Source organism: Pristis pectinata, chromosome 15 (assembly GCF_009764475.1).
Source record: "Pristis pectinata isolate sPriPec2 chromosome 15, sPriPec2.1.pri, whole genome shotgun sequence".
NCBI classification, from domain to species: domain Eukaryota; kingdom Metazoa; phylum Chordata; class Chondrichthyes; order Rhinopristiformes; family Pristidae; genus Pristis; species Pristis pectinata.
In genome coordinates this window covers 13,950,155-13,977,979 of record NC_067419.1, presented here as the reverse complement: position 1 = coordinate 13,977,979, position 27,825 = coordinate 13,950,155, and the positions used below count along the sequence as shown (strand labels likewise).

The 27,825-nt window shown below is 40.0% G+C and overlaps 1 protein-coding gene across 7 annotated transcripts in view; it reads right to left on the bottom strand.

Annotated features, from left to right (window-relative positions):
* The window catches only part of cadps2 (Ca++-dependent secretion activator 2), a 537,859-nt gene that overhangs the window by 171,877 nt on the left and 338,157 nt on the right, over positions 1 to 27,825 (bottom strand). For all 7 annotated transcript variants that reach the window (XM_052030087.1, XM_052030089.1, XM_052030090.1 and 4 more), the window contains exons 9-12: positions 22,824 to 22,890; positions 21,244 to 21,352; positions 19,721 to 19,933; positions 6,772 to 6,908 (exon numbers count right to left, since the gene is read on the bottom strand). In XM_052030087.1, coding sequence (XP_051886047.1) covers positions 6,772 to 6,908; positions 19,721 to 19,933; positions 21,244 to 21,352; positions 22,824 to 22,890 — 526 coding nt within the window. The remainder of the gene's footprint in view (positions 1 to 6,771; positions 6,909 to 19,720; positions 19,934 to 21,243; positions 21,353 to 22,823; positions 22,891 to 27,825) is intronic.

Below are 27,825 nucleotides of genomic sequence, written 5' to 3'. Positions count from 1 at the left end.
GTGGAAGTTATGGACTCTTCCACAGATGATAGGAGGTGTCTGACAGGGCAGGTGGGTAGTAAGGAAATGCTCTTCTGCCATTTGAGGAAAGCTTCTGTTTGCTCCCAATGCATGGCCTCAAGGTTCTTGACATCATCCTTCTCCACTTTGAGCAGAGGGCCTAGGATAGCCAAGAGTTGGAGGGGTTGAAGCATTTTCTCAAGGAGGCTTTGAGCACATTATTGAATCTTTTCCATTGCCTGTCTGGTAATCTCTTCCTGTAGCAGAGCTCAGAATAAAGTGCTCTGGGAATCTGGCAACTCAGCCACCTGGTCACCCAAATATTAACGGTGAATTCCTGAAGTCTACCTCCACAGGTAGATCAATTATGTTTAGACATTAAGACATCGGACTCAATCAACCAGTTCTAGTGAAATGACACCACTGATACATTATACAAAATGGAAGACAAATTTACTTCACTTGATTTGCATTTTGAATTCTGTAATTTTGTGGAATAATATAACAATACAACAAAGAATAGCCACTGAGCCAGTTCAGAGGACAGAATTGACCCCATGGCATTAACTGCCCCGACAAAAGGTTCAGTCAAGGTTTAAGGACGGGATCAAATGTCCCTTACATGAGTACCTGGTCCATCACATATCCCAGTTGCACTAGCTTCATGACCTACAATTTCTCTGCCTCTGTCTACATCTGTTCTAGATTATGGTCCTCCTCCACTTCCTGTCATCTTCACATTGGATATTTTTGTAGTAGTTCTTTGGACAGCAAAGCAGACAAATTATGATTCTGGAAACATTGCGGATGCCACACAGTAATGCCCTTCCTGTTTTTCCAGTGTCTGAACCACTGATGCCAACTATTTACTCAATAATGATCCTGGTGATTTCATGAGCCTATTGATAACAATGCTCCTCTTCTCTCTGCTGCTGCTGTGAGTGTTAGTCTTGGTCTCCCATGAACATAAAATAATGCTTGTATTCTGATTAACACCAATTATCCCCCGTATTTTGGGATTAACGGCACTTCAGTGAAATTGAATATTACTTTCACACTGTACTTGTTGATCAGCAAAAAATGAGATGATGATGTTGGCGCTCCATAATAAAGCATCAAATTAGTAGATTTTATCTATTCCTCTATGGTATCTGGGCAAGTAATACTCATCCCAGGAGAAACAACAGCAGAAACATTTTGACTTAAGTTGTCTCAAAATGTTTTGGCATGTGATTAGCTTTTGTGCAAATGTGATGAAAATGACACACAGGTTTACACTTCCAGAAGAACGATGGAAAATCCTTTTAAGATAACCTTCTTGTTCATGAGCAGGATTTATTATTTTCAAATGTATCCGTGCCTTCAAAGATCTACATCGATAACTTCAAAAATGAATTCTGCAGCCGAACATACCGTCATTATTTTCACCGATCTGCAGGGGAGCAGGCTCAAGTTTACAAGGTGGAATTCTGTATCATACATCTGTCCATCTAATATCCCCTACTCTCCTCAAATCCCATATCTCCACATCCTGCTGATGACAGAAGTGAAATGCCTTGGAGATTACTCAGAGGATTTACAAGAGATACACAGTCTGAGTTTTGGGTGTCTCATTTTGGGCTTCTCTGAAGTGCTGCATTGGTTAGAACTATTTCTGCAAACAGCGCAGAAGCACTAGATGGACACATGCACATTTTCTTTCAGCTTTGTTGAAAGTAGGCTCAAGCAATCATGCTCAGTCAAAAAATTCCTTGTCGATGCAGGCTGTTGGGGGATCCAAGTTCCCCAGTACTACCAGCATGAAAGCAACTGAACTAATTTTCCTAAGAAAAGCTATCTGCTCCTTCTTACATGTACACTGACTTATCTCATGTTCACTTCTTCACCTAAACTTCTGTACCTTTTTGGATGTGTTGCTAAATACCAAGGTGTAGATTTCAATTGCACATACCTTCCAATATACCACTGACCATCTCCTGCATCTGAAAGTAAATTTGAATTCAATGGTTCTGGGGATAAGCTAAGCAAAGTACACAGCAGCCCAATTCTCCAGCTGAGCTCTTGCATTGGGAACTGAAGTACAGTATAACGGGTTAATTACTATGAATGACTTTCAATTGCCATGTAAACTGGGAACGTTATCAGTTCAATGATGACAAGAATTTAAATCCTGACACTAACTTGTGGGGTGGAGAAGAAAGTGAAAAGGTTTCCTCCCCTGTGGATCCATTGTTGAGAAGATCAGCAGTTTCTTTGAAGTGAGAATTGCTCTCTTCAGAGCTTGCTCTTTGCCGATTCATTTTTTCTTCTTAGGCAGTCCCTCAGAGTTGAGGCTGACTTGCTTCAGTTCTGAAGTAGCTAATAAAGCCAATGTGGGAACTTCGGACTCTTTCATAGATGGGGCAGGTGGTGACCAATAAGGCAGGTTGGTGGGTTAGTGGTGAGTAGTCTCTGAGGTAGTCCATTCCTTCTGCCATTTACACAGGGCTTTTGTGTCCTCCTGATACATGACCTCAAGGTTTTCAATACCATCCTGAATGTCCCTTCTCCATTTTGATTGGTCATGGGCCAGAGTTTTGTAGGAGTTAGGGAAGATATATATCTTCAGGGAGGTTTTAAGCACATCCTTGAATTTCTTTGTCCATCCATCTGATAATCTTCTCCCATGACAGAGCTAGGAATAGCATCCAGCTTGGGAGTCTAGTGTTGGACATGTGACTGATGTGAACTGCCCAACGTAGCTGTCTAAGTTTAACCAGGGCTTCAATACTCACTATCATCCATCCAGGAACCTGCCAGTGGCCAATCAGAAAGTTGACAACATGCACTACAGTGTTTCCTAGATTTAAGATTGTTCCAGCTTTTCTTTAGTTCTAAATAAAATGGACAGAGACCTCCCCTCAAGTCAATTCCTAAAAACTGAAAGTGTTACTTCTATCAACAGAAGCTGAAAGTTCAGATTTCTCTTCTGTTCACATCCATTACTCAAATTATAATTGACATAAATTCCTGATATGGTGATACCTACTGATGATATTAACAGGACCTAGTGACTTCCTTGTAAGGGATGTAACAGTTATTGTTACAACATAGAAAATGAAAAACCAAACTTAAATATTTGGTTGCATTTAAAAATATGAAAACAGTGAAAAAGGATCGTTGCGTTAACATTTTGTTCTGAATTTCTAGTGAGTGTATTTCAGATGTAACTGAAAAAACTTGATTAGAAAAACAGGCTATAGTTCTATCAATTCAAAGCTGACCTTGTGAATTGCATGAGATCTTCCCTGTGTTCAAAAATAACATCTAATCAAAGTTTCCAATGTCATTCAGTTTGTCAGGGAGCATGCAAACTTATGTAATTAGTAGTAAATCATTACATCACTTTACTGGTGATTGGGAGGAGGTTGATTTTTGGGCAATTTGCTGTGTTAAATTTGTTCAATATTTTATCCAAAAGAAGTTCTTGAGAAATTTTCCACACTGTTGGTAAGGTAGCTTTAGTGGAACAACTCGGTTAGTCGAGTAGGTGGATTTTTAGTGCTAAGGCAGGTTTATCATCAGCTCCAATACCCTTTACTGTGTTCAGCTCTCTCAGCTAACTTTTGACAATGAGTCAACTGGGTGAATTATCATTGGTGGTGACGACCCCTCAATTCAGGAATGAGCTCTTCCATTGTTAAGTGATGGATCCTGAAGCAAGTCAGTGATCACCAGACCCAAGGATCTTTATAGACACTGTAAATGTCTCCAAAGTGGGAGGACTGCTTATCGGCTGACATTTCTTTTTTCCCCTATTTTTTCACTGTTAGGTTTTGAGAGCAAAGCATTTCTCTTTCATTCAAGCTTGGAAATAAACTAAATGCAATTGTTCAATCACAATTTTTTAAATCTGTTAAGATGCTTACAACCAATTCATACTTAACGTTCCACCCCACCAGACTTAAAAATGGGGCAATTAATGGTCCCTCATCTTCCTATTAGTTACCTGGTTGTACACCACCATTTTTTCCCATAAAGTGCATATAAAGTGGTGGTGCAGTGGTGCTGCAGGGAGTGTAGCTGTCTCACAGTTTCTCCGATCTGGGTTCCATTCTGACCTGCAGTGCTATTTCTGTAGAATTTGCGTGTTCTTCCTGTGACTGTGTGGGATGTCCCTGGTTGCTCTGTTGCCCTGCCATATCTCAAAGATGGGCTGGTTGGTAGGTTGATTGGCTGCTGTGAAATAACCCCAGTGTAGGTGGCTGATGGGGGAATCTGCTGGGCAGGCAGAAGGGGTATTAATGGGTTTGCATGTGAGAACAGGTTGTGGGTAAATGGGAACATAAATGAAAATGCTCTGAGACCTAGCATGGAAATGATAGGCCAAATGGCCTCTTTCTATGTCACAAAGAATTAGAAATGCTATCCTGAGGAAAGAAGCTGCAGGGTAAATATTCATCGACTTTTTTATTGCAAAGAATTTAGCTGCATGATTGACGAAGCTATTTTCAATAAGTTAGTTTAACAATGCTTACTGATGTTCAACTTTACTTGCAATTCCTCAGCAAAAGAAGCAGTTCTTGCAGCAAGACCGAGACAATATTTAGGAATAAATGCAGATCCACCACAAAATGCCAGAGAATGATTATATCCAACAAAGAGAATCTAACTTTTGATATACCATTGGATTATTATTACCACTATCAACATACTGGGGTTACCACAGATTAGAAACTCAACTGGATCAGTTTAATGAATACTGTGACCACAAGAACAGTAAGTAATTCACATCCTGACACTCCAAAGACTTTCAACTATCTATGAGGCACAGTTCCTGAGACTGATAGAGTACCCTCCACTTGACTAAACAAGTGCAGCTCCAACAACACTCAAGAAGTCTGACATCTTCTGAGACTAAACAGCCACTGGATTGACACCCATCCATCATCTGAAACATTCTTTCCTTCCATCACCATTGTGTCATGACAATTTATGTGCCATTTGCAAAATACACTGCAATTACTTGCCAAGGCTACCCCGACAATGCCTCTCAACCCCACAGCCTCTACCAACAAGGACGAGAGTAGTGCGTACCTACGAACACAATTCACCTAGAAGTTCCCCTCCAATTTGCACACCACCCTCATTTGGAAATACATCCACATCCCGTTATCACTACTCGGCCTAAATCCTAGAACTTGTTTCCTAAGAACATTGTGAGAGTACCCTCAGCAGAAAGGCTGCAGCAATTCAAGAAGTTGGCTTACCACCATCTTCTGGGCCTTGCCAGTCAGATCCATATCCAGAAGAATGACTAAAGACTTGTGCCACTTATGTATAAATCACACGGACACTATAAATCCTTTACAATATCAATATTATATTCACGCAAGGACTTTTTGATGCATGTTTCTGCATGAAAAGCTGTCTGCCGTTTAGAAGTAGGGAGGTGATCCAGGTCTCAAGGCAACATCTATCATCAAAGATCCCCACCATCTGGGCCACGCCATCTTCTCACAGCTACCATCGGGCAGGAGGTACAGAAGCCTGAAGTCCCACACCACCTCCAGGTTCAAGAACAGCTACTTCCCTTCAACCATCCGGTTCTTGAACAAACCTGCACAAACCTTATCATTACAGTTAAGCAACACTATGACCACTTTGATTATTTTGCACTACAATGGATTTTGTATTTTTTTGTTCTAATTGTGTCCTTTCTTGTAAAAATTGTGTATAATTAATGTTTAATTTATGTTTTTCTTGCAAATGCTGCTTATCTGAAGCCATGTGCCTGTGATGTTGCTGCAGGTAAGCTTTTCATTGCACCTATGCATACATGTACTTGTGCATATGGCAATAAACTCGATTTTGACCAAAGGTAGGAAAATGAAAATATATTCGATAGGAATTTACACAAATTATCCAGAAGTAAAGTTCTGCACTTCTATACTAACCTGGGTATGTAATGTATAGCCAATAAGCTAACAACCATCCTTTGCTGCACATAACACCTGTACATAAAAACTGATGGTGACCTTCTCCATGTGATTATGTAATATGATATTATCTTAGAGCTTTTATGCACTGAAGATTAATTTCATTTTTGGTTCACAAATGTGCAAATCAAGTTATCCACAATGAAAAGAAAAATTTATAAGACAATGGTCTTCTAAAAGTGAGATATCTTTGAATAAGCAAATAGGCAATATACTTACTATTAATTAATAGTCAAGTTAGAAATGGAGAGGGCGGATTTGCAGATTGCTTTCAACCAACATGCCATCTCCCTATAGAAAATGGCTACAGTCCCAGGAAGAGGTAAGTGATACCTTCAGAGCAAAGAGAGTTCCAGCAACTGCCAGGATTATAGGAGAAAAATTCCTCACTTTCACAATGCAAACAAAATGTACACTGGGTCTGCAGCAACTTTTTTCTTCCTTTTGAAGTAACAATGACTACAGGATTACAGCTGATATAAACAGGCACTCACTGATTGAGCACTGGATATTAATACAGACAAATGAGTAGTTGTAAAGCCAGCACCTGCTTGTTGTTGGTTCTTTAGGGGTTTCCATTCCTCATTCAACCTCTTCTCTAACTTGTACATCCCTTTACTGAATTCTCTTCACCATTCAGTGACACAGCAGCTGCCTTCAACTATGTAATTTTCAAGTCTGAAACCTATTGGTGAAAATCCTTAATCTTACTCCTGGCAGGAGGTTTTTAAACGATAAGTCTAGTGAGATGAGTCATTTTGTCCCTAACACCTTCTCACTGCAGGTTACTCACCAGACAGGAATATGAATCGTTCAGTCGGTGCTCCAAGGTTTTCCTTTGAAGCATTTCGAACAGGGCCGAATGGTCAAATTTGCAGGGATCAGCAGCGATGAACTCATCCATTCCATGCTTCTGAGCTCGGTCTGCATCTACAACATTAATGGCAACATGAAATTCAGTCTGTGACTTGTTTGTTTTAAATCAGATTCAAATGTTGCCTTTGACAACATTTAAATGATTTAAAACCAAACATACTTTTCAAAAAGAGAATCCTGATTTCAAATATTAAAGGCAGTTTTTACTTTATGATGGAACAGTCTTTATCTGGGATTTATTGCAAAGGTTAAGCAGCAAAGGTGATGCGACATGCACTCTATATTCTCTACTTAGCTACTGCAGTACTAACAATGCATAGCTCTCAACATTATTATAAGGCAAAACTGACAGCAATTTCTGGCACCTACACACGTGCAGTTGTACGCAGAAATCCAGGGGGTGCAGTCAACGATACCGTGCTCCTCCACAGGCTGTAAAGTTGCACCTTAAGTACTACAATCTGAAATTTAATCATTGTTGTGATGGAACTTAGGATATTTACCAAGTCCATCTCATAATGAAGCCGGATGAAAATATTTTGGCTAGAACAATAAGAAGTAACAGATTTGTAATAGCATAGTAAGAGATAAAAGATGAACAACCTCTCTAGCCCTGAAAACTCAATTTTACAAGGGCAGAGTCTTGTCCCCTCAGAGGAAAATAATTATGATTTTCTTAAAAAATCCTTTATTTGTTTTTTTTATCCCTATGTCTTTGTGTTGATTCCTCTGCAATGATTTAAATGTAATTTATATTTCAAGGTTTGCACTCTATAGTCAGGGTCCTTCAGTCTACCGGATGAAGAACCTCCATGCTGTTCATTTCCACAGATTATACCAATTGCCTGAATCAGATGTCTTTTTACTCTAACTCTCTGCTGATATTCCTGTAAAATGTCTGTGGGAATATGAATGGTAAAAGAGGCTCCTTCAACATTCTCAGGAAAGTAAAGGTCTGTATGAATTGGACAAATAACTTTGACTTAATCATTTATGGGAAAATACACAAGCATGTTGTAGAGACTATATAACTAACTAATCCTCTGGTACATTGACTATTGAAATAGTAAGTACTTATGGAGCTAGTTTTCACTAGGCTTTAAATGCCTGTAACATACAATACTAATCTTCATACATATGGCCAAATACCTAGAACGTGCTGCAGCAACATAACTAGGAATGCCAACCTCCACACGTACGGATGTGGTCTTCAATTTAGTTGGAGGCTCTGTTTCTATTTTCTCTGTGGGGATAACTTAGGAACATAAATACAGTTCTGGTTTGCCCCTGATGAATAAAACACAACTAATCATCACTAAAATCCATGAATTGCCTGAACCTGCTAGATTAGTTGGAGAATGAGGCTGGGATTAGGTAGTAATATAACAACGAGTGATTTGCATTTTTAACATTTTGTTTTTGGAAAATATCATTTCTTTTTAGTTTCTCCAAACTATGTAACAATCTTCAAGTAATGGCCTCTGGCAAGATTATTATTTAGTTGATAACTACAAAATAATAAATTCAGGACATCTCTTGCCCATGTACTTTTATTTCCAAAATAACTTGTTTTAGTTTGCCTTCAATCCTTTTAATTGCCTTTCATTTCTATATAACAGTTCCAACCAACAATATCCCTTTAACCTGCAGCTGCCCATCGTCGCTGTTCCTTCACACACTTCCATTGATTTTGTGCCTTTTGAAGATATAGTTTCGGGTGCTTTCAGCCCCTGCGGGTTTATCAAAAAAGTGAATCACAATAATTGCTCTGATTGGCATTACCTATTTGTCCACACTTCAAATGCGCTTTAGCTGTCAACCAATTTATAAAGAAGGAAAAGCATTCCACTGCTGCTTAAAAGGGAAAGCTATTTCCAAGAAACTCATCTCTTATTGGATCTATCCTAGCATAAGGCAATTTGTGATCAGCTTTGAATTGATTTTTTTTCTTTCACTGCTGAGTTGACTTCTTCCTTTAATACCAAAGTAGGTCAATTTATGTTCATTATTAAAAATGTATAATCCTTAATGTACTTGTGCTGCTTTGGTGAGTTTGAATTCCTCGATAATTGCTTGATGAAAGTGCACTGAACTGCTTGTCACAAAATATTCTTCAGAAATGGAGACAAAAGATTATAGATAAACCCAGAAACAGCAAATTTTGTGATAAAACTCATTATTGATCTGCAGATGTGATGTTAACATATTCAGTCACTTTCAGAAATTTAGCCTCAGATCATATTGATCCATGTCAAGTCTAACATTCAGCAATGAGGGAGGATGGAGGACATGTGTAATACAATCTGAAGGATCCACAGTGCCACATGTTTGAAAGGACTGACAAAATAATCTATCCTACTCAGCTTTGCAGCATCAAAGCAAGAGTCAAATCTATGTGACAGATTTCTCAAAGGTGGATGTAGCATGTAAAAGCTCCTGACGGCATTAACAGCAGGGCTTAATAGGATTTCAGGTATGAGGATGATTCAGTGAAAACACAAGCTGTGCTTGTTTGATTCTCTGTCTTAGACTTTGCTGATTTAAACTAACAAACAAGGACACACTTGAAGCCAAGCAAATGGCCTGAAATGGTCTGCTGTGTGTTCAATGTTCCCCTCTGACATGGAGATGGATCTTTCAAGAAAAGGAGGGTGAAAATTTTAATGTGTTTGATTCTGGTTAGCCCTTTCCTTAACATATTTCTAGTTGCTCCTGCTTTTCCATACTTTAACAACTAACTTCTACATGGGAATTTTGTCTGCAAAGATTTGATTAAAAATAAAGATAGATTGTATGGGCACCAGCAAACTGCTGTTGATCGAAGACACTGCAGCTCCAACACCAGCGTCACCCCACCAATCTCCCAGCGCAGATGGAATTAGCAGTACTTAAGGGAACACCACAGCAACAAATCTCAACTGGATAATGGCTCCACTGTAATTTTCAATATGCTACAAAGTTTGGTAGATTTGAACAATTCTTTTGTGACGTACTAAATACATCAAAGAATCTTGGGTTATCAGACCACAGTACTCTGACAAGAACTGTCAGCATGTGGGTTATCATAGCCAAGAGCTGAAGTGTATTACAAGCCTTGGCAAATCAGAGGACATATTGTTCTTGTACTAAGCTTGGGTACAAAGCATCAGACCGATGCACAAGCAAGGCAGTGAGATGTGGGTGGGGTTGGGGGAAGAACTACATACCACGCTGGAGACTGCCCAATTTCCACCCATTCATTTGAAGGAATGGAAATTAGATGGTGTCCAAACAGAGGCATCCAGTTCTCTCAGCTGGATTTTCCTTCATGCAATTTACTCAGGTAGTTATTAAGCAATTCTTAACAACACATTATCTCTGTATGGTAATTGTTCTCAATGTTCAAATGAATAGATTAATGTAATCCTTATACAACAAAACAATAAATCAGAGGAAATGCTGCCCATAGTTCTGCAGTATTACATTATTTGCAGCTTGGAGTTTGGGGGTAGGAGTTCCAGGTGTGAGGAATGGCGCGTGAAGGCAAGACTGAGTATTGTCAAAATCAGAAGGGATATAAACAAACTATACTTTAATCACTTGTTGAGTTTGTTCATAAACCCTGCAATATTGCAATGGACTCAAACACTAAAAAAAAGATGAACAGATCAGAAATAATGGCCCAGAAATTTTCTGGCACTTGGAATAGCCCACTCAGTAGGTGGTGTGCAACAGGCTAACTGGTGTAAAATTATAATCTACATGAGGCCCAAGGCACCAAACAGATCTAATCCAGCAGCAAAGTACTTAGAATCTGAATAAAAAAAAGTATGCTGGAAATACTCAGCAAGCCAGGCAGCATCTCTGGAGAGAAACATAAGATAAACATTTTTGGTTGATAACATTTCCTCAGAACTCCCAATGGAAGATCATCAGCCTGAAACATTAACTATTTTTCTTTCTCCTTAGAAGCTGCCCGACCTGTATTCTCAGTATTCTCTGTTTTCTTTTGTTGGATTTTTAACTTGTTCAAAGGCCTTTCTTTCATTTGCTTCATCATCAATGGAAACGGGTCGCCCCTGGGAGAGTGATGGGGGCAGGGAGAAGATCAAGCATCAGTTAGAGTGGTTGGGTTCGTAACTGGGTACAGGGATTAGGGGTGGGGCATGCTTATGTGCAAGTGGTCTGCAGCGTCTGCAGGCCATATGTCTGCACATGAATGCTGAGGATACAGTACTCGGGCAAGATGCCTCTGCACACTTGTGGGTGCCTCTATGCATTAGTGCATCATGCGCACTTGGAACTGGAAGCAATATCTGGAAGCAGACCAGAAAGCATGCATTGAGTGCCATATGTTGGGTCTTCTCATGTGATTGTCTTGTGCAGTTTACATAACTGACGTGCTGCACAACAGAATTTCTAGGCCAATGACCTTACACTGATAATCTTGAACATATGGTATGGATAGGTCAAATGGCAGTTGGAAGGCGATAGAAGTAGGCTGGGAGAGTGGGAGCACAGTGGAAGAGGGTGATGGTGGTGGATTGATATTAGGTGAGGGAAGCAATCTTAGGATTATGGTGAGACAGTGGTGTATGTTTTCTGGACTGGCCTTATGCACCATCATGACCCTTCCCAGTCCCATGAATTACCGGGAATGACCATGAAGATGGATCCCTGAGTGATCAATTGGCAACAAACCAAATCAGCACTCAACAATACTTAGTACATAATATAAGAAAGGCAGGAGAGAGAAAACAGGGAACTACAGACCCTGTTATCCTCGATGAAAGGTCTTGGGAAAATGCTGTAAGCATTTATGAAGAAAATGGTGGTTGTCCATTTAGAAAATAACAATAGATTCGGGCAGAGTCGTGGTGGATTTTTGAAAGGGAATGTCACAGGGGTCAGTACTAGGGTCCCCCCTGTTCATGACATATGTACATGACATGGATGACGGGACCAAGTGTAATATATACAGGTTTGATAATGAATCAAACCAGGTCAGTGAGGGCTGATAGGAGGATGCAGAGATGCTTCAGGAGAATACAAACAAGCTGAGTGAATGGGCGAGGACATGACAGATTGAATATAACATGAGGTCATCCACTTTGGTAAAAAAACGACAAAGGCAGATTATTTTTTAAATGATGAATGATTAAAAGGTGTTGGTGTCAGAGAGACTTGGGCATCCATGCACAAAATCAATGAAAGGTGTAACAGAGAAGCATAGAAGATCAGACTGTAGGCCATTCAGCCCATTGAGCTTGCTCCATCATTCAGGATGATCATGGTCAATCTTTCTCAATGTTATATGGTCTACTCCAACTTCTGATTCTCATGTTTTTAATTTCTCAAGAGTGTAAGAGAAGGCAAGTATATTTAACTCCATCAGCAGTACTCCATGTGGCACTCTCCTCTGAATATTATTATAATATTATTTCTATAGGACAAATGCTTTTATTTTCAACCAAGTGGGTTAATGAAAGCTTGTACCTACACCTCACTGCCTGGTAAGACTTAGAAACTCTCTGAGTGCAGCCAGCGATAATGGTTTAGCCCGATCAGTTGGAGTCAGTTGCGGCAGGGTTTCCCCCAGACTAAAATGGAGAGAGGAAGGGCCCAGCTTAAAGGGATCCTTGCTAGAAGTGTGAGTACATGGCAAGGATGTTTCCAATGACATCCTCCATTTCAGTTTTCAAGTTAGAAAATAAACCTATTCTAATTGGGTTCAGGAATTCTTCACTAGAATAATTGTCTGAAAACCTTGGAGCCCACTTTATCCTACTTCCAAGATCCACTTGGCGTTGGAGTGGGGCAACTCATATAAGCTGCTCCCTGCAGATCTACTCATTACTTCCATTATAATCATTTTAAGATCTAAATTCTATGACTCTAAGCTGTAACTGTGATACTTTATTCTGTATTCTGTTATTGCTTCTCCCTTGTGCTCCCTCGATGTACTGATATGATGAAATGATCTGAACAAAAAACAAAGTTTTTCACAGTACCATGGTACATGTGACAATAATAAACCAATTTACCAATTTATATCACTGGATTAGTGAGAGAAGAAATTCTCATTTCTTGGTTTCAATAGAACATGGAACAGTTTGTGATTTCAATTGAAAGTGGACGCCTCTCAGTCTTATCTATTCTCAATCTGTGAACGTGGCTGGGATTTGCAGACAGGGAGGGAAAATTGTAATAACTAAAGCAGAAGGTTGGGTGTTGCATTTTGTGGCTCTCCCAATTTTTCGTGTTCATTTTAAAGACTGAATAATCAGGAGGCTTGCATACAGGTTGACTTAAACTCCATGTCAGAATTTCAGTCAGATGTTCTGTGTGTGAAACTAAGTCGAAGTTTAAGTCAATATTTCTGTAGCAATTTCTGAAAAAAACAACTTCAGACTCTGTAATTTCTCCATTAATTATAAGTGGAATTTGCAAAAATTGTAATGTTTTTGTGACATCAGCTACCCCAGCATTTTACAAAAAGGCACAGTTTAGTCTCCTTAATTATTAATTTTCAAGGGATTTAATTTCAATTGTGGGTCCATAGACCCTCTAATTCATTTAATTCTTACATTAGTACATGAATAGCCCTGGTGTAAAAGTTCAGCCACTGAACAAAGATGAGAGGTAGCAAGCGAAGCAGATGATGTACAATATCTATCAAGGAGGCACCTCGAATACAGGGCTATGCCAGTGAAAGAGTTAAGCGCATAGTTTGGCAATTCCTACACGAAATACACATTTAAAGCAGCAAGTTAATACCCTCTATTGTCAGCTTTACGAATGCTAATTTGTTTACTTGTAATCAAGTCACCTTAACTAGTCAAAGTTAACTGAATGCTTGCTAAAACTTGACAGGGATACACATTTGGACTTTCATCCTTAGACATGAGGCCATTTGGAGATTTAATGGAAATTTGAGGAAAGTCAAAAATATGAATCACATATTTTCACTTGACTTTGAATTGTCATCAATTGAATTTTTGGTTGATATGTGCTTTTTTTAAATAGGTATAGCAGTTGATCAAATGATATCAGAGTGTTGGCAATGTTATTTGACTAAATCCAGACCACAGGTAATTAAAATACAAAAGAAAGTCATTTGGTCCATCATAACTATGTTAGTTTTTAGAAGAAACTGTCCAAACAACTTTGTATCCCTTTGGACACCTTGACTTCAATATCCTTTAACTACACAATGAGTCATATTGCAGTAATCTGGATTCAAGGGACTTTCAAGATGCACGTAAACATTAAGAAAGCCCCTATTATTTCAGGGATACTCTATTTCCATTGTCCCACCTGCTTTATTTCAAACTTTCATGATTCAGAAGTTTTCAGTATAGTTCAGGTGGGATTCTATTACACAATTATTGCATACTAGAAATGCTGAATCATTCTCCCAAGTCATATTAGGTCCCCTTATCTGGTGAAATGAATTAATATATCAAGATGCCTGAGCATTTGATTACAAATTCACTCATAAGTATTACTAAGTACCTATTTTATTTAAGGAAGGAACAAACAAAAATACTTAAGCTATCTTAAGGTACTTAAGGTAGGGACATGTTTGGCACAACTTTGTGGGCCAAAGGGCCTGTATGTGTTCTAGGTTTTCTATGTTTCTATCTTCTATTAATATTGTTGGAATTTTACAGGAAGCATGATTTATTTAGCCTGGAATTGGCTACATCTACAGGATGATAATTGGACAATTTCTCTAGAAATTGCATGGCATTGAAAACACTAAACAAGAACAAGATTTTCCAAACTGATACATAAATATTGGTGTCTTTGAGTAAAAACACTATCAAGGGATTAAGTTGCAAACTAGTTGCTGCATGAGTGAGTTAAAATCACAAATGTGATGAGGCAGAGAGCCACAGCATGAAGACATGTGAAGGAGCATGCAGTGTTTAACAGACAGTGGTAAAGCAAGATGTTAACATGAGCCTGCAATGTTAGCTCACAGAGCCCATCAGAGAGATAGTGAGAGAGACAGAGAGAGAGAGAGTGAGAGATAGAAACAGTTGGCAGCTCACACCTAGCACTTACCCTTGGCTCCGGCTACATGTTAGCAAAGCAAGAAGAATAAAGCATATTGAGGTGAAACAAATCAACAGTAGATAAACATAGGGCTGTGCCGATCAAACGTGATTCAACTAATTAAAGGCCTTTGATGCCAGTTTGAAGTATTTGGCAGAACATTTTGGCAAGTCCTTGGACAGAGGTTGTCACAATGAGCAGCCTGCTACAATGACGTCCAGCTGCTAATTTGTGACTGGTACCATAAAAGTCATTATTTTATATTGCTTTAAGAAAAATCTAAGATTAAACCCCACACATTATATGAATACAATATCATTCAAAATAAACATCACAGTTGATAATAAGGCAGTGATGTAGCAGAAGTGTTTGATGTGGGCTTTTGCTGAGCTCATCTGGAAGTAAAGCAGCCTAGGACTCCCTTATTGAGTGGCATGGCCCCTTTGAACATAACAGACAGAAAGAGAAACACCAAAACAATTATTGAGTTAGTCACTGAGCCACTGACGATGGTTGGGTAAAACAATGCTCACACGTGCGCACATGCGCGCGTGCGCACACACACACACGCACACACGCAAGCACGCACACAAAAAAACACACACATTCGCGCACACCAGCACACACATGCATTTTGAAGTTCTTACATAGAAAAATACTGCTACAATTATGTCAACAATTCAAACAACCTCAAATGCGTCTTGGAATTTGAATGATTTGGTGTGACATCATTGTACAGATATAAAAAAATCATTATGACTGGAAAGACCAACAATTGAATTATTTTTAGCTGAGTTTAAACAATTAGAAAATATAATTAAATTGTTTATAAACTGAACCAATATACAATTCTGCAATACCAGTGGATTAACATGACATTTTTGATGCACAGACATACCGACAGCTGATGAAAAGTTCTGGAAAAGGAGGGAGGTGAAACACAGATAAAATAAATACAGCATATTTACCGAGTCACAGCACTAGACACACAGAGATAAACATAAAGCTTTTACAAAGATGCAACTTATCACATTCGATATAAGATATTCTGGTCTCATCATCAGCAGAAACAAGGCAACAAAGCCTTGAAAATCTCAGGTTAATACTTACCACCCGATCCTGCTATTGATTAGTCATCAGCATTCTGCCAAGATCTCTGCTATCAGAGACCCAGGAGGCAGCTTGAAGCAAATGTATAGCTAAGTTAAATATTTAAATCAGCACCTGATGACATCCACAGCACCCCAATCCATTTTGCGGTGTGACTGAACAGCACATGCTCAGTAATCAATTTGCCCAGGATCAGCAGCGGTCCAGCCAAAGGGCAGCCTAAAGCAAAGGCCCCACATGTGGGGCCAGGAGATGTAGTATGTTTCCTTATATTGTGGCAGGCAGGAGACCATAGACCCGTTTACATCAATGTCAACATCATACAAGACATATGGAACATGCAAACATTCAGAAGCAGAAGGCAACATGACTATCTCTGGTAGATCAACAAAAGTCTTCAAACTTTTTGTTTGATTACAAAGTTTTGTGGTCACTTTGGTGATTTTCAGATGCGGGTCAATGGAACTTTAATTTTCATTTGGCCACCATCAGTATCAAAAAAAGACACAACATGCCATACAAGATCTGACTACAGTACATCCAGAGTTGCCTTAACACCTCCAAAGACTAGACCTCTTTGTTATGCTCTGCAACAAGATTATAAATTCATTCATAATTCTGTTATCATAGTAAGTTGTTACATTAGCACACTCTTCCCCTGCACTAGTGAATTATCCCATTTCTCACATCACTATTTTTGCCCTCCTCTAAGTGACATTGGCTTATTTTAAAATGATTAAGTTCAACTCTTCCCACCACTGAAAGCCCCTGAAATCATTTATCTCATGACAAGGGGTGTATTAACAGTCGGTGTGTTGACTGACAATGAGCAAGAACTTTCATCAACTCTTGTCAATTAGTAGAAGCCATTTCTGTTTCTCAGACATTGAACCTGCTGGACAAGCTATATTTCATCGACAGAAGCCTACAAGTCTTCTGTAGGGTGAGCATACAGATTATCAGATGAGAATCATTTCCCTTGTATGTGGTCTGATTGAGAGTTTATTTACAGAAGCTGGATTTGATATCTCTTCACCTGTGAAAAAGGGAAACTTCTCTTAATAAGTGAGAGGTATATTTAACTTTCTAAAAGGAATATTTACACTTGTAAACAGATTTTTGAAGCAGTAGTGTACAATAGATAATTTTGTGGAACAAGTACTTAGTCTATGGATTTCCATTACACCGGAGAAGAATTTAAAATAGGAAAATTGGAACCAAGCCTTTGGCAGAAATGTGAAAACCACTTAGCACTAGTGCTGTGACCAAGACTAATTGCTTCAAGTTTTTTTTCTAAATTTGTAGTAACTATGGTATGAGTGACCTGGGATTATATTATCTGACTGGGTGCAAGGGAGTGAAAAAAATCACAGCTGGTAAAAGAGCCTATACATACCAGACCCTTTCCTTCTCAGCTAAATACACAGAACATGGATGAAAAAGATAATGGCGTATCTTAAGGAAACAGGTTAAGACCTTATGGCAGTACCATTGTACTAGATAAATGGTCTAAGTTTGCTTGGTTCAAAATGTTACATGCCAGTCTGTTCCATAAACACTGCTAGTCCATGACAAGCTGCTACCCAATCTCTCTTTTGATGCTGGTCCTGAATGGTTATATACCAAGAGGGAACAAACACAAACTGCAATTTGCAACCAATACCATGAGCACACTCAAATTTTCACTAGGTTTTCATGTAAAATCACTGCATGACAACCTTGCTACTTCATCAATGGCTGACACACAGAGTGGGTGGGTCAGTTGGCAACATGCCCATTAATTTACCCTTTAACCCACTAATTTGAGTGGAACATAAGGGATGCAGAGTGTGTTCAGAGATACAAGTCAACATGGATATAAATCAGGTATTCTTGACCTTTCTTTTGCACAATCCTACACCCATTATGTGGCAAACAGATCCAATGATATCTTAATAATGACATTTACAACTTTGCTGAAAATAAGTAAAAGAGGAAATCCTACAGTACTAGAAACTGCTGCGCTAAGCAGTGAGATTACATCATCTGAACATCCTGACTAAGGCTAGCTTGGGGAGGTATTTGGATACTGAGGGTGAGGTTGTGAGAATCAGGGTCTTGGGTTGCATTAATAAGTAGGTTAAAGATCTGGGGTGGGTGTGGTAGAGGGGATGCGTTGCAAGGATTGTGTTGGGGAGAGGGGGGCTCTTTGCGAAGGACCAGACCTGTGGTTGCAGCCAGTAAACAGGTAAGTTTCTGGAGGGGAGTGGTTGTGGTGGAGATCAGCACCCCCATAAGGAGGCCTCTAGGGTGTCACTGACGATGAGCTGGCCAATCAGGTGGCTGGGAAGAGGGGAATGGTTGGCAGAGTGGGACACTGCCCCATGGGATCAGAGTGTTGACAGCCCTGGACTGTCCAGGTGACTGAAGGTTTGGGACCTGGGCTTAGTAGGATTGGATGGTTAAGGGATCTAAAGTGGGATTGTGGTGTTGGGTGGGTGCTGCGTAGAGAGTTGGGCTGAAGGATCAAAGGCAACTATAGGACTTACTTTACAGATCTTAATCCAACAACTACAACTGTAAAACCTAATTGTCCTGGTGGACTGTGGTCTCCTACTTATAGGTTAGGACACAGAAGAAGACCACTCAGCCCATCAGTCTATGGGCTCCCAACAGAGCAATCCCATCAGTCCTATTCCCCTGTCATCCTGTAACACCTGTGTTCTTTACCTTGCTTGTCAACTTGACCTAAGACCCTGATTCTCACAAGCCTATCAACTCCCTCGTTTTGATTCTTACCTACACTGGGGGTAAGTTACGGTCGCCAATTAACTCATCAGGTCATTTTTTTCTACGTTGGAGGAAACCAGAGCACCCACACAGTCATGAGGGGAAGGTGCAAATTCCACACAGACAGCACCCAAGGCCAGGATTGAACCTGCGTCCCTACAGCAGAGCTAACTGCTGCGTCACCCTGCCACTCACTTAGATGTACAAGTGTGAATCACTTTGGTAAGTGCCTGGACAAAATTTCTGGAGTAACATGGAAGAACCCAGAACTGATTGTTAACTGTGGTTCAGTCAGGTGAAGTCAAATTTCAATTGCATAAAGTTGAAAAAATTGCAGTATTATTTAATTCAATTTCTATGCCACAGTATTTACCGAGTTACTATTCTCTGAATACCAGGGCACCAAACTTTGCCTTATGTGTTTGATAATCAAGTCGACTATTGTCATATGCACAAGTATGGTGAGGTACAGGTCCAAAGAAAAACTTGCTTGCTGCAGCATCACAGGCACGTAGATTCAGAATGGAAACACATGCAGCTTGAAATGTGCTGTGAACCATCAAACAGTACAAAAGCACTGTTTTAATAACAATTGAGGTTCAAAGAGAAGACTGAGGGTAAAGTACATTTCTCCAACCAGATTTCTGTTCTTTTAAATCTTCATTCAGGATCTGTTCAGAACTCTTTCACTGTCCTCCCATTATAATATCCATACTTGCTGTTAAATTAGCAAAAGCTTAAATTCCTTCCAATAGCAAAAAATATAATACACCATGATTAAAAGATAGAAACTTTTAACATTGTAAGCACATTACAGTAGTTGAAAAGATTAACAGAGTCTCATTATCCATTGCTTTTGGACACTAAGTATCATCTGATTGGAAAACAGTGTGAACGAAGCTGATTCTAAATTAGAGCTGAAATTAAATTGTTTCTGGCATACTCACAGAACTGAGAGATAGGCACATCTGGTAGCTGTGCACTTCCTCCCTTAGCGTTCAGTTTCTGGACCTGGGATGGAGGGACGGGTTTGTACGACTGGCCTGTAGCTCTGTACATAGCTTGAACCCATAACACTCGATCCTGCTCATCGTCACTTGCATACACAACTGTGTCACCTTCTTTAACTGCATTAAAGAATGCCCGACCACCATCTAGGCCTGTAAGTAAAATGCCATAATCAGGTGATGGGTTAAATTTTGTACATTCAGTTCTTGTTTAATAAGTTAACTCCTTCAATTCCTCTGGACTTGGGATTTGTTTAATTTCCATTTCCTGCATCCTTTTTAATTCAAAGCAACATAGCTCTTTAAGTACAATCTGTCTAGTGCATTGTACACCCTCAGCACATTCACTGCAAGTAAGCATTTCATTGCTCAACAGCGCCTTTTATTCACTGGGTAGCACTGCTTGTTGAGTTAGAAGATTGTGTGTTTAACTCCCAATCCAGGAATTTTAACATCAAAATCCAGGCTGATGCTTCAGTGCACCACTAAGGAAGAGCTGCACTGCCAGAGGTGATGTCATGCTGGAGTCCAATCTTCTCTCTTAGATAAATATCAGAGATCCAATGCCCTTACTTCGAAGAGGACCAGGTGATTTTTTTGCCCCACTGTCAACATCACTGCTCACAAGCACTTTGCTATTTGCAGGAGCCTGCTGTGCACAAATAGGCTGCCAAGTGTTCTGTCTTACAAAATTGTTATGAAAGGTGTTACATAAATGCAAGTTTTTCTCCATCGCAATATAAAGGCTAAAATTTCTTGAGTAGTTTTTACTTGTTTTGTCATTCTGTTAAGCCTTTGATAATGAGCTGTTTTAAGTTGACTTAAGCTTACTAAAATTGATTAACTGAACTACATTTTTTCTTGTTAAGTAAGTAAACTGATTCATTTTATCCCCTCACCCACTCTACACTCAATGGCACAGACCTGCTAAAACTAGGCAATATAATCACAGCTAAACAACTGATTCAATACTCAAAAGCTCAGAGAATCTTTTATTAAGGGGTTTGACCCCACTTTAGAAGCATTGGTCATTGGCCACTACATTATTATACTTTTTGACAGAGCTGTCCAACTAATGGTAACACAGCAACTGTCTCCCTGCTCCCCATCTCCTCTTCACACCCTCCACCTACTTTAGCTATTGGAACAAATGAAAACAATAGGCACTTTTGACTAGAAACATCACAAAATGTACCGTTTGTATTTCTTTGTTGTACAGAACGTGACTGAACAGATCCAAAAACAGCAGCAGCAAACAAAACGTGTGAAGCTGCTGAAGGTAGCAAATTTGCACTTTGCCACAGAAAATGCACAGACCAACTGTGATCCACATGCCTCTTACACCAAGAAAAACACTTCTGAAAGCAGAATCTCCAGTGGATTCCACCCCCTTCTATTGCATTAAAACATTCTGATTCACAAGCACAAATTAGTCAATTGTTTTTTTCCTCTGACAGCGATACCTGGCTGTGGCTCTGTGTAGTCCACTGTGTATCCTTCCAGTTGCATTAACTCCTGGGGCTCAGACTTCTTTTCTCTGTAGCTACACATAGCAAATGTGTATTGACTAACCTGAAACAATAGGCAAAACAAATTTAGCCTCAAGGATACCAGCTCCCTTAAGAACAGGAAACGGCACAAAAATAATACAAGACTATTTTCTCATTTGCAAAATTAGACGGAATAATTACCATGTGCATATATATCTCCTTGGGCTAGATGCTCTGGCTGGCAGAGTTTATATGCAAAGGTGTAGTTCACTGGTGCTACAGAAAAGACCTTCAATACTCCAGATTTTAAGTTCTTCCAAACTTAAAAATGTTTTAGGAAATTCTGAACCTAGGTAATCCTTTTTAATAAACAATTCCCACTCCCTCCTGATGGTTTATAGTGTTTCTCATATCACTTTATTGTGAGGTACTGAATGCTAATTCCTCAGATACTAGAGTTAATCCAAGCTGATCCTCACTTCTAACATGAAGCTGGATGCCAAGGAAGTGAGATTCCTGTGGGATAAGTACAAGAACGTGAGACTGAAGTAAAAGATCAGTCATGATCTATTGGTGGAGCAAGCACGAGGGCTGACTGGAGTACTCCTGCTTCTACTTTTTACATTTTTAAGAGATGCAGCGCCGAGTGTCTCTCCTCTAACCCGTTCTTCCCCTTGAGGCAGTGTCACCAGTGAACAGAAACAAAAAGCACTGGAACAGTCAACAGGGCTAGCAGCGTCTGATATATTCGTGGCTGTGTTGAAATTATTTTGCTGTTCATGAATCTGATGGAAAAAATACTTAATGGGCTCGTCTCTTTCACAAAGTCAAAGATAATCGCAAAATCATGTGACAACTTTGGAAGAAAAGATGAATTAAGCTGAACAGCAGCTTACCATAATTTCTTCCAGGGCAGTTGGACCATAAGACATAGGGGCAGATTTCGGCCATTCGGCCCATCAAGTCTGCTCCGCCATTCGATCATGGCTGATTTATTTTTCCCTCTCAACCCCATTCTCCTGCCTTCTCCCCGTAACCTTTGGATACCTTACTAATCAGGAACCCATCAACCTCCGCTTTAAATATACCTAATGACTTGGCCTCCACAGCCATCTGTGGCAATGAATTCCACAGATTCACCACCCTCTGGCTAAAGAAATTCTTCCTCATTGCTGTTCTAAAGGAACGTCCTTCTATTCTGAGACTGTGCCCTCTGGCCATAGAGTCTCCCACTACTGGAAACATCCTCTCCACATCTACTCTAACCAGGGCTTTCAATATTTGATAGGTTTCAATGAGATCTCCTCTCATCCTTCTAACCTCCAGCTAATACAGGCCCAGAGCCATCAAACGCTTCTCATACATTAACCCTTTCATTCCCAGGATCATTCTTGTAAACCTCCTCTGGACCCTCTCCAATGACAGAAAATCCATCCTTAGACATGGGGCTCGAAACTGCTCAAAATACTCCAAATGCCCTAGAGATAAGCAGCAAATGTCAGCCCTGCCACCAATGCCCACACCTCAAAAAGTGAATAAGAAAGCAAAGTAACCTGAACAAGGACAAAGTATCGCTTCTTCCACCTCTTCCAAACCTTCTGCCCAAATGCATAAAGGTACCTGCAAATTGAGAAACATGATTTCAGTCCATGTAGACAACAATCATTTTCAATGTAGTACATATTAACAAATTGTTCCGGAATAAAAGATAATTTGGAGTAACTTTATGGTGCTTGTTCATGTAAAGGTGACGGTGAGGTTGAGTTTTCATAAGGTTCAAGGGGTTACTGAGTGATGCAAGTAACAATGGTATCAGGTCTATCAACAAATCTAGAAAAAGCTGGTTGATCTGAATCAGGATATTGACTGAGTGCTTTGGGCATGTGGATGCAAAGCAAAATTGCACAGTGTTCCTGCTCTATCAAAACAATTAGAGAAGGTCATACAATGTTCAAAGAGATTATCATTAGAAAGGATTTATTTTTCACTTTGATGGACTATTTCCATGTTTACTTCATGAATAACATCATGCCTTTGTTCACAGGAAGTGTGAATATGTCAATAGGATCACTGTTTTGTACTGCACACAAAACAATGAGAACCAAAATCTTAAGGAAGGGATGGGAGAGGAGCAAGTTATTAGCCAAGAAAAAACTGTCGGATGGAAAAATCACACTACCATTCCATATATTACAATATTTCACAAAAGATTAGAAAAACAGAGAAACGATATTTTTGATCAATTATTACACACTTCCACTATTATTGCAGCACGTTATATTTCAACCTTATTATCGAAACATTGCATACAGAGCAGCATTATATATTGCTTCACCTCTCCATTCTGGTAGCTTCCTTTGCTTTGGCTCAAGTCAACTTGCAAAGGGCCATTGTAAGCATGGGACATATCGACTGGCTCTTACAATGGGCTGGATTGTGCTTGTGCTCAGATGCCACACTATTTCCACAACCACGTGAACCTTCTGTGGCCCTGTGGGTATTATCAAGCTACCACAGTCATCCTGCAAAGCAGTGCCTAGGTTTCAGGTGAATCTTTATGTCCTGGCCCAGACCGCCCCACTAGCCTTTGACAGCTTGCTGATAAAGGCCCTTTTAACCGATCTTAAGTGTGCAAGATGATCAGCAATACTTAAAAGCAGTTGATATATGAAAAGATTTTAAAAAAATAAAAGAATTATAATGTAAATGAATTGCAGAAAACTTGTTTGTTATGAAAATTAAAGAAAAAAACATTAATATTGAATAAAATAGGAAAAAAAACATCTGCACAAATTTTTCCAATCCAGGTTGGTAAACCCAGTCAAGTAGATGGGGGTTGTGCTGCACATGCCAGTCATGGCTAAAGTAAAGGTGAGGAGACAGATACAAAGCTTCTCAAGTCCCTCAGCTGATTATAACTGAACTCTGGCCCTGCACCAAGTCGAGCAGTGGAGCGGGCAGTCAGATGTGACAGCATGCAAACTTCAGCTTGTTCCTGCAATGCATTGGGAACAGGAGGCAGGAATGCCAGATGCACATGTTACAGCCACGTGCATCTTGCAACCAGCATATCATATCAAATCCTTGCTTCTAGCATATCTAGTCATGAATAGCAATGGTCAATCAAAGAACTGAAGAGGACAAGAGACTTCATAAAATTCCTATTCTTCATGATGGAATAGCCAAGCCTGTAAGTGCAAGAAACAAGGCTGACATGCTTGCAATCTTCTTAAGCCAGAAGTGCCGAGTGGATGATTCATCTCAGCCTTTTCTTGAGATTCTCACCATCACAGAAGTTAATGCAATTCTCTCCAATGTAATATGTAAATCACTGGTGACTGGTGCTCAGTTTGGGGTTTGCAAAGACTACTTGGTTACAGGCTTCATTATGATCTTGATGTAAACACAGACAGAAACGTTGAATTCTTGGCAATGATACAAGAGTGACACCCCTTGTTGCACGAGTTTAGCATCAAGACGATCTCTCAAAATCACATTTAATGGAAACTGCTAGGAAATTTGAGAGCTGGTGCAAAAAAAGTAGTTATGTTTGTGGGAGGCCAATCACCTCAACCCCGGGGCAATGCAACAGGAGATCCTGAGGCAGTGTCCTACACCCAACCACTTTCAGTTGCCTCACATTTTCCCTCCATCACTCAGTCAGAAGTGGAGCTATTCACTGAGAACTGCAGAGTGTGCAGATTGTAAGATGATGTAAGGCAGCAAGGGTTGGAAAACATTCAGCCTTGGGTCACCTGGAAACACTGGGATTATCTTCATGAAAACCCCCACCATCAATGTCATGGAGTTGGATAAGGGGTGACTACTATTTTCTAGAAACTCAAATGGACCAGCTACATATGACCAAGATTACAAAAGCACACCAGAGGATGAGTGTCCTGCATGAGGAACTCAATTCTAGACAATGCAAAGCCTTTCCACTTTCCATAAACCACCAGGAAGGAGTGTGATGCACTATTCTCTGGATGAGCATAGCTCCAACAGCACTGAAGAAGCTCAACACCACCAGGGGGAAAAAAGTTTCCACTTGATTGATCTCCCATCCACCACCCTACACATTCAGTGTCTCCAATGCCGTTGCACTGTGTCGGTGAAGTATCCCACTTACAAAGTACATTTGCAGCAACAGGCCGAATCTTTTTCAACAGTGCTGTGAAGCCTTGAATTGTAGAAGGACGATGGAAGCATAACACCAATAAGTCACAAAACACCCAGACTTGATACATGTAAATGGTTCAAAATCCTGGTACTCCCTACCTACCAGAATCTCCAAAGTACCATCTCCACACAGAACTGCAACCATTCAAGAATTCTGTTCACGACCACCTTCTGAAGTACAATTATAGGCAAGCAGTAACTGTTAGCATTGCCAGCAATGCCCACACGCAGGGTGTGAATTAAAAATACTTTGCCTCATGAACTGACTGACAAGGGTGTGCATTAAGTTGCAAAAGGGTCTTGGAAGTGGTTTGGTTGGGTTTCTGCATCGCCCGTGGATACTGTGCATTTCTACTGAAATTTTAAGAAGCTGGAAATTTACCCCAAAATTGGCAAGAGTTTCAATAAAATCTTAAAATGACAGAAATGATAGCTTGCTTACTCTTTTCCAAATTTTAATCAGGAAGAACTTTAGGTGCTATCCTGCTTGTATACAATGGGTGTTCTGGGTTCCTGTGGTTTGGCTGCAGAAGAAAGCGCAGATAGAGAATATAACAAGAAAATTCTGTTAGCAGCTCTAAGGCTATTTCTGGAGCCTTCTCTTACACATTTTTTTTCCCGCTGTCACTTAGGATTTGTATGAGTAACTACAGTAAGAAGTCTGTGTCTGCTTTTTTTAACATTCATTAGAAACACTAATTTATTGCCCAATAGGAAATGTCATATCTGAGGGCTTTCAAGAAAAGATGGGGTGTCAGTGATGCAAAATGCATCAGAGGTGATCTGTCTTCTCCAACTGGTACCCTCACATCCATGTATTTTGGGAGCAATGCACAGATCTTGCTTTGGTACAGGAGCATTGTTAAGATTAAAATATTTTTATTAATCACATGTACATCGAAACACACAGTGAAATGCATCTTTTGCGTAGAGTGCTCTGGGGGCAGACCGCGAGTGTCGCTACGCTTCCGGCGCCAACATAGCATGCCCACAACTTCCTAACCCATACATCTTTGGAATGTAGGAGGAAACCCGAGCACCCAGAGGAAACCCACGCAGACAAGGGGAGAACATATAAACTCCTTACAGACAGTGGCTGGAATTGAACCCATGTCGCTGGTGCTGTAATAGCGTTATGCTAACTGCTGTCATTGTGCATTAAAGTAAGCTCTAAAACCTATTTTAACAGTGGAAATACAATATGTAAATGCCTCATATATCAACATTTTAGGAACAATATTAATGGAAACATTCTGATGAGAGGAAAGCGTAGGCAAATATCAGGTATAGTCAACTGGGATCAAGCAAGTCCTTTAAGGAGTATAAGGGATGTAGGAATACACTTAAGAAGGAAATTAGGAGGGCAAAAAGGGGACATGAGATATCCAAATAAGGTAAAGGAGAATGCTAAAAAATTCTCTAAGTATATTGAGCAAAAAGGTAACTAAGGAGAAAGTAGGTCCCCTTGAGGGTCAGTGTGGTAACGTAATTGTGGAGCCAAGGGAGACAGGCAAGGTCTTAAATTAATACTTCTTATCTGTATTTACTGTGGAGAAGTCATGGAAGCTGCTGAATTCAGGGAGGAGAACAGTGACACCCTGAACCATATTGACATTCAAAGGAGGAGGTGTTAGTGGTCCTGAACTGAATTCAATTGGTTTATTATTGTCGCTTGTACCGAGGTACAGTGAAAAACTTGTCTTGCATGCCGATTAATTCATTACACAGTGCATTGTGGTAGTACAAGGTAAAACAATACAGAATGCAGAGTGAAGTGTCACAGCTGCAGAGAAAGTGCAGTGCAGGTCAATAATAAGGTGCAAGGTCATAATGAGGTGGATCGTGAAGTCATCTTATTGTACCAGGGAACTGTTCAATAGTCTTATAACAGCAGGATAGAAGCTGTCCTTGAGCCTGGTGGTGCATGCTTTCAAGTTTTTGTATCTTCTGCCTGATGAGAGAGGGGAGAAGAGAGAATGTCCTGGGTGGGTGGGGTCTTTGATTATGCTCACTGTTTTACTGAGGTAATGATAAGTATAAATCAAGTCCGTGGAGGGGAGGCTGGTTTCCACGATGTGCTGAGCTGTGTCCACAACTCTCTGCAGTTTCTTGAGGTCCTGGACAGAGCAGTTGCCACACCAAGCTGTGATGCATCCAGATAGGATGCTTTCTATGGTGCATCGAGAAAAGCTGGTGAGTGTCAAAGGGGACATGCCAAATTTCTTTAGCCTTCTGAGGAAGTAGAGGCACTGGTGAACTTTCTTGGCCATGGCGTCTACGTGGTTGGACCAGGACAGGCTATTGGATGATGTTCACTCCGAGGAACTTGAAGCTTTCAATCCCCTCAACCTCAGCACCATTGATGTTGACAGGTGC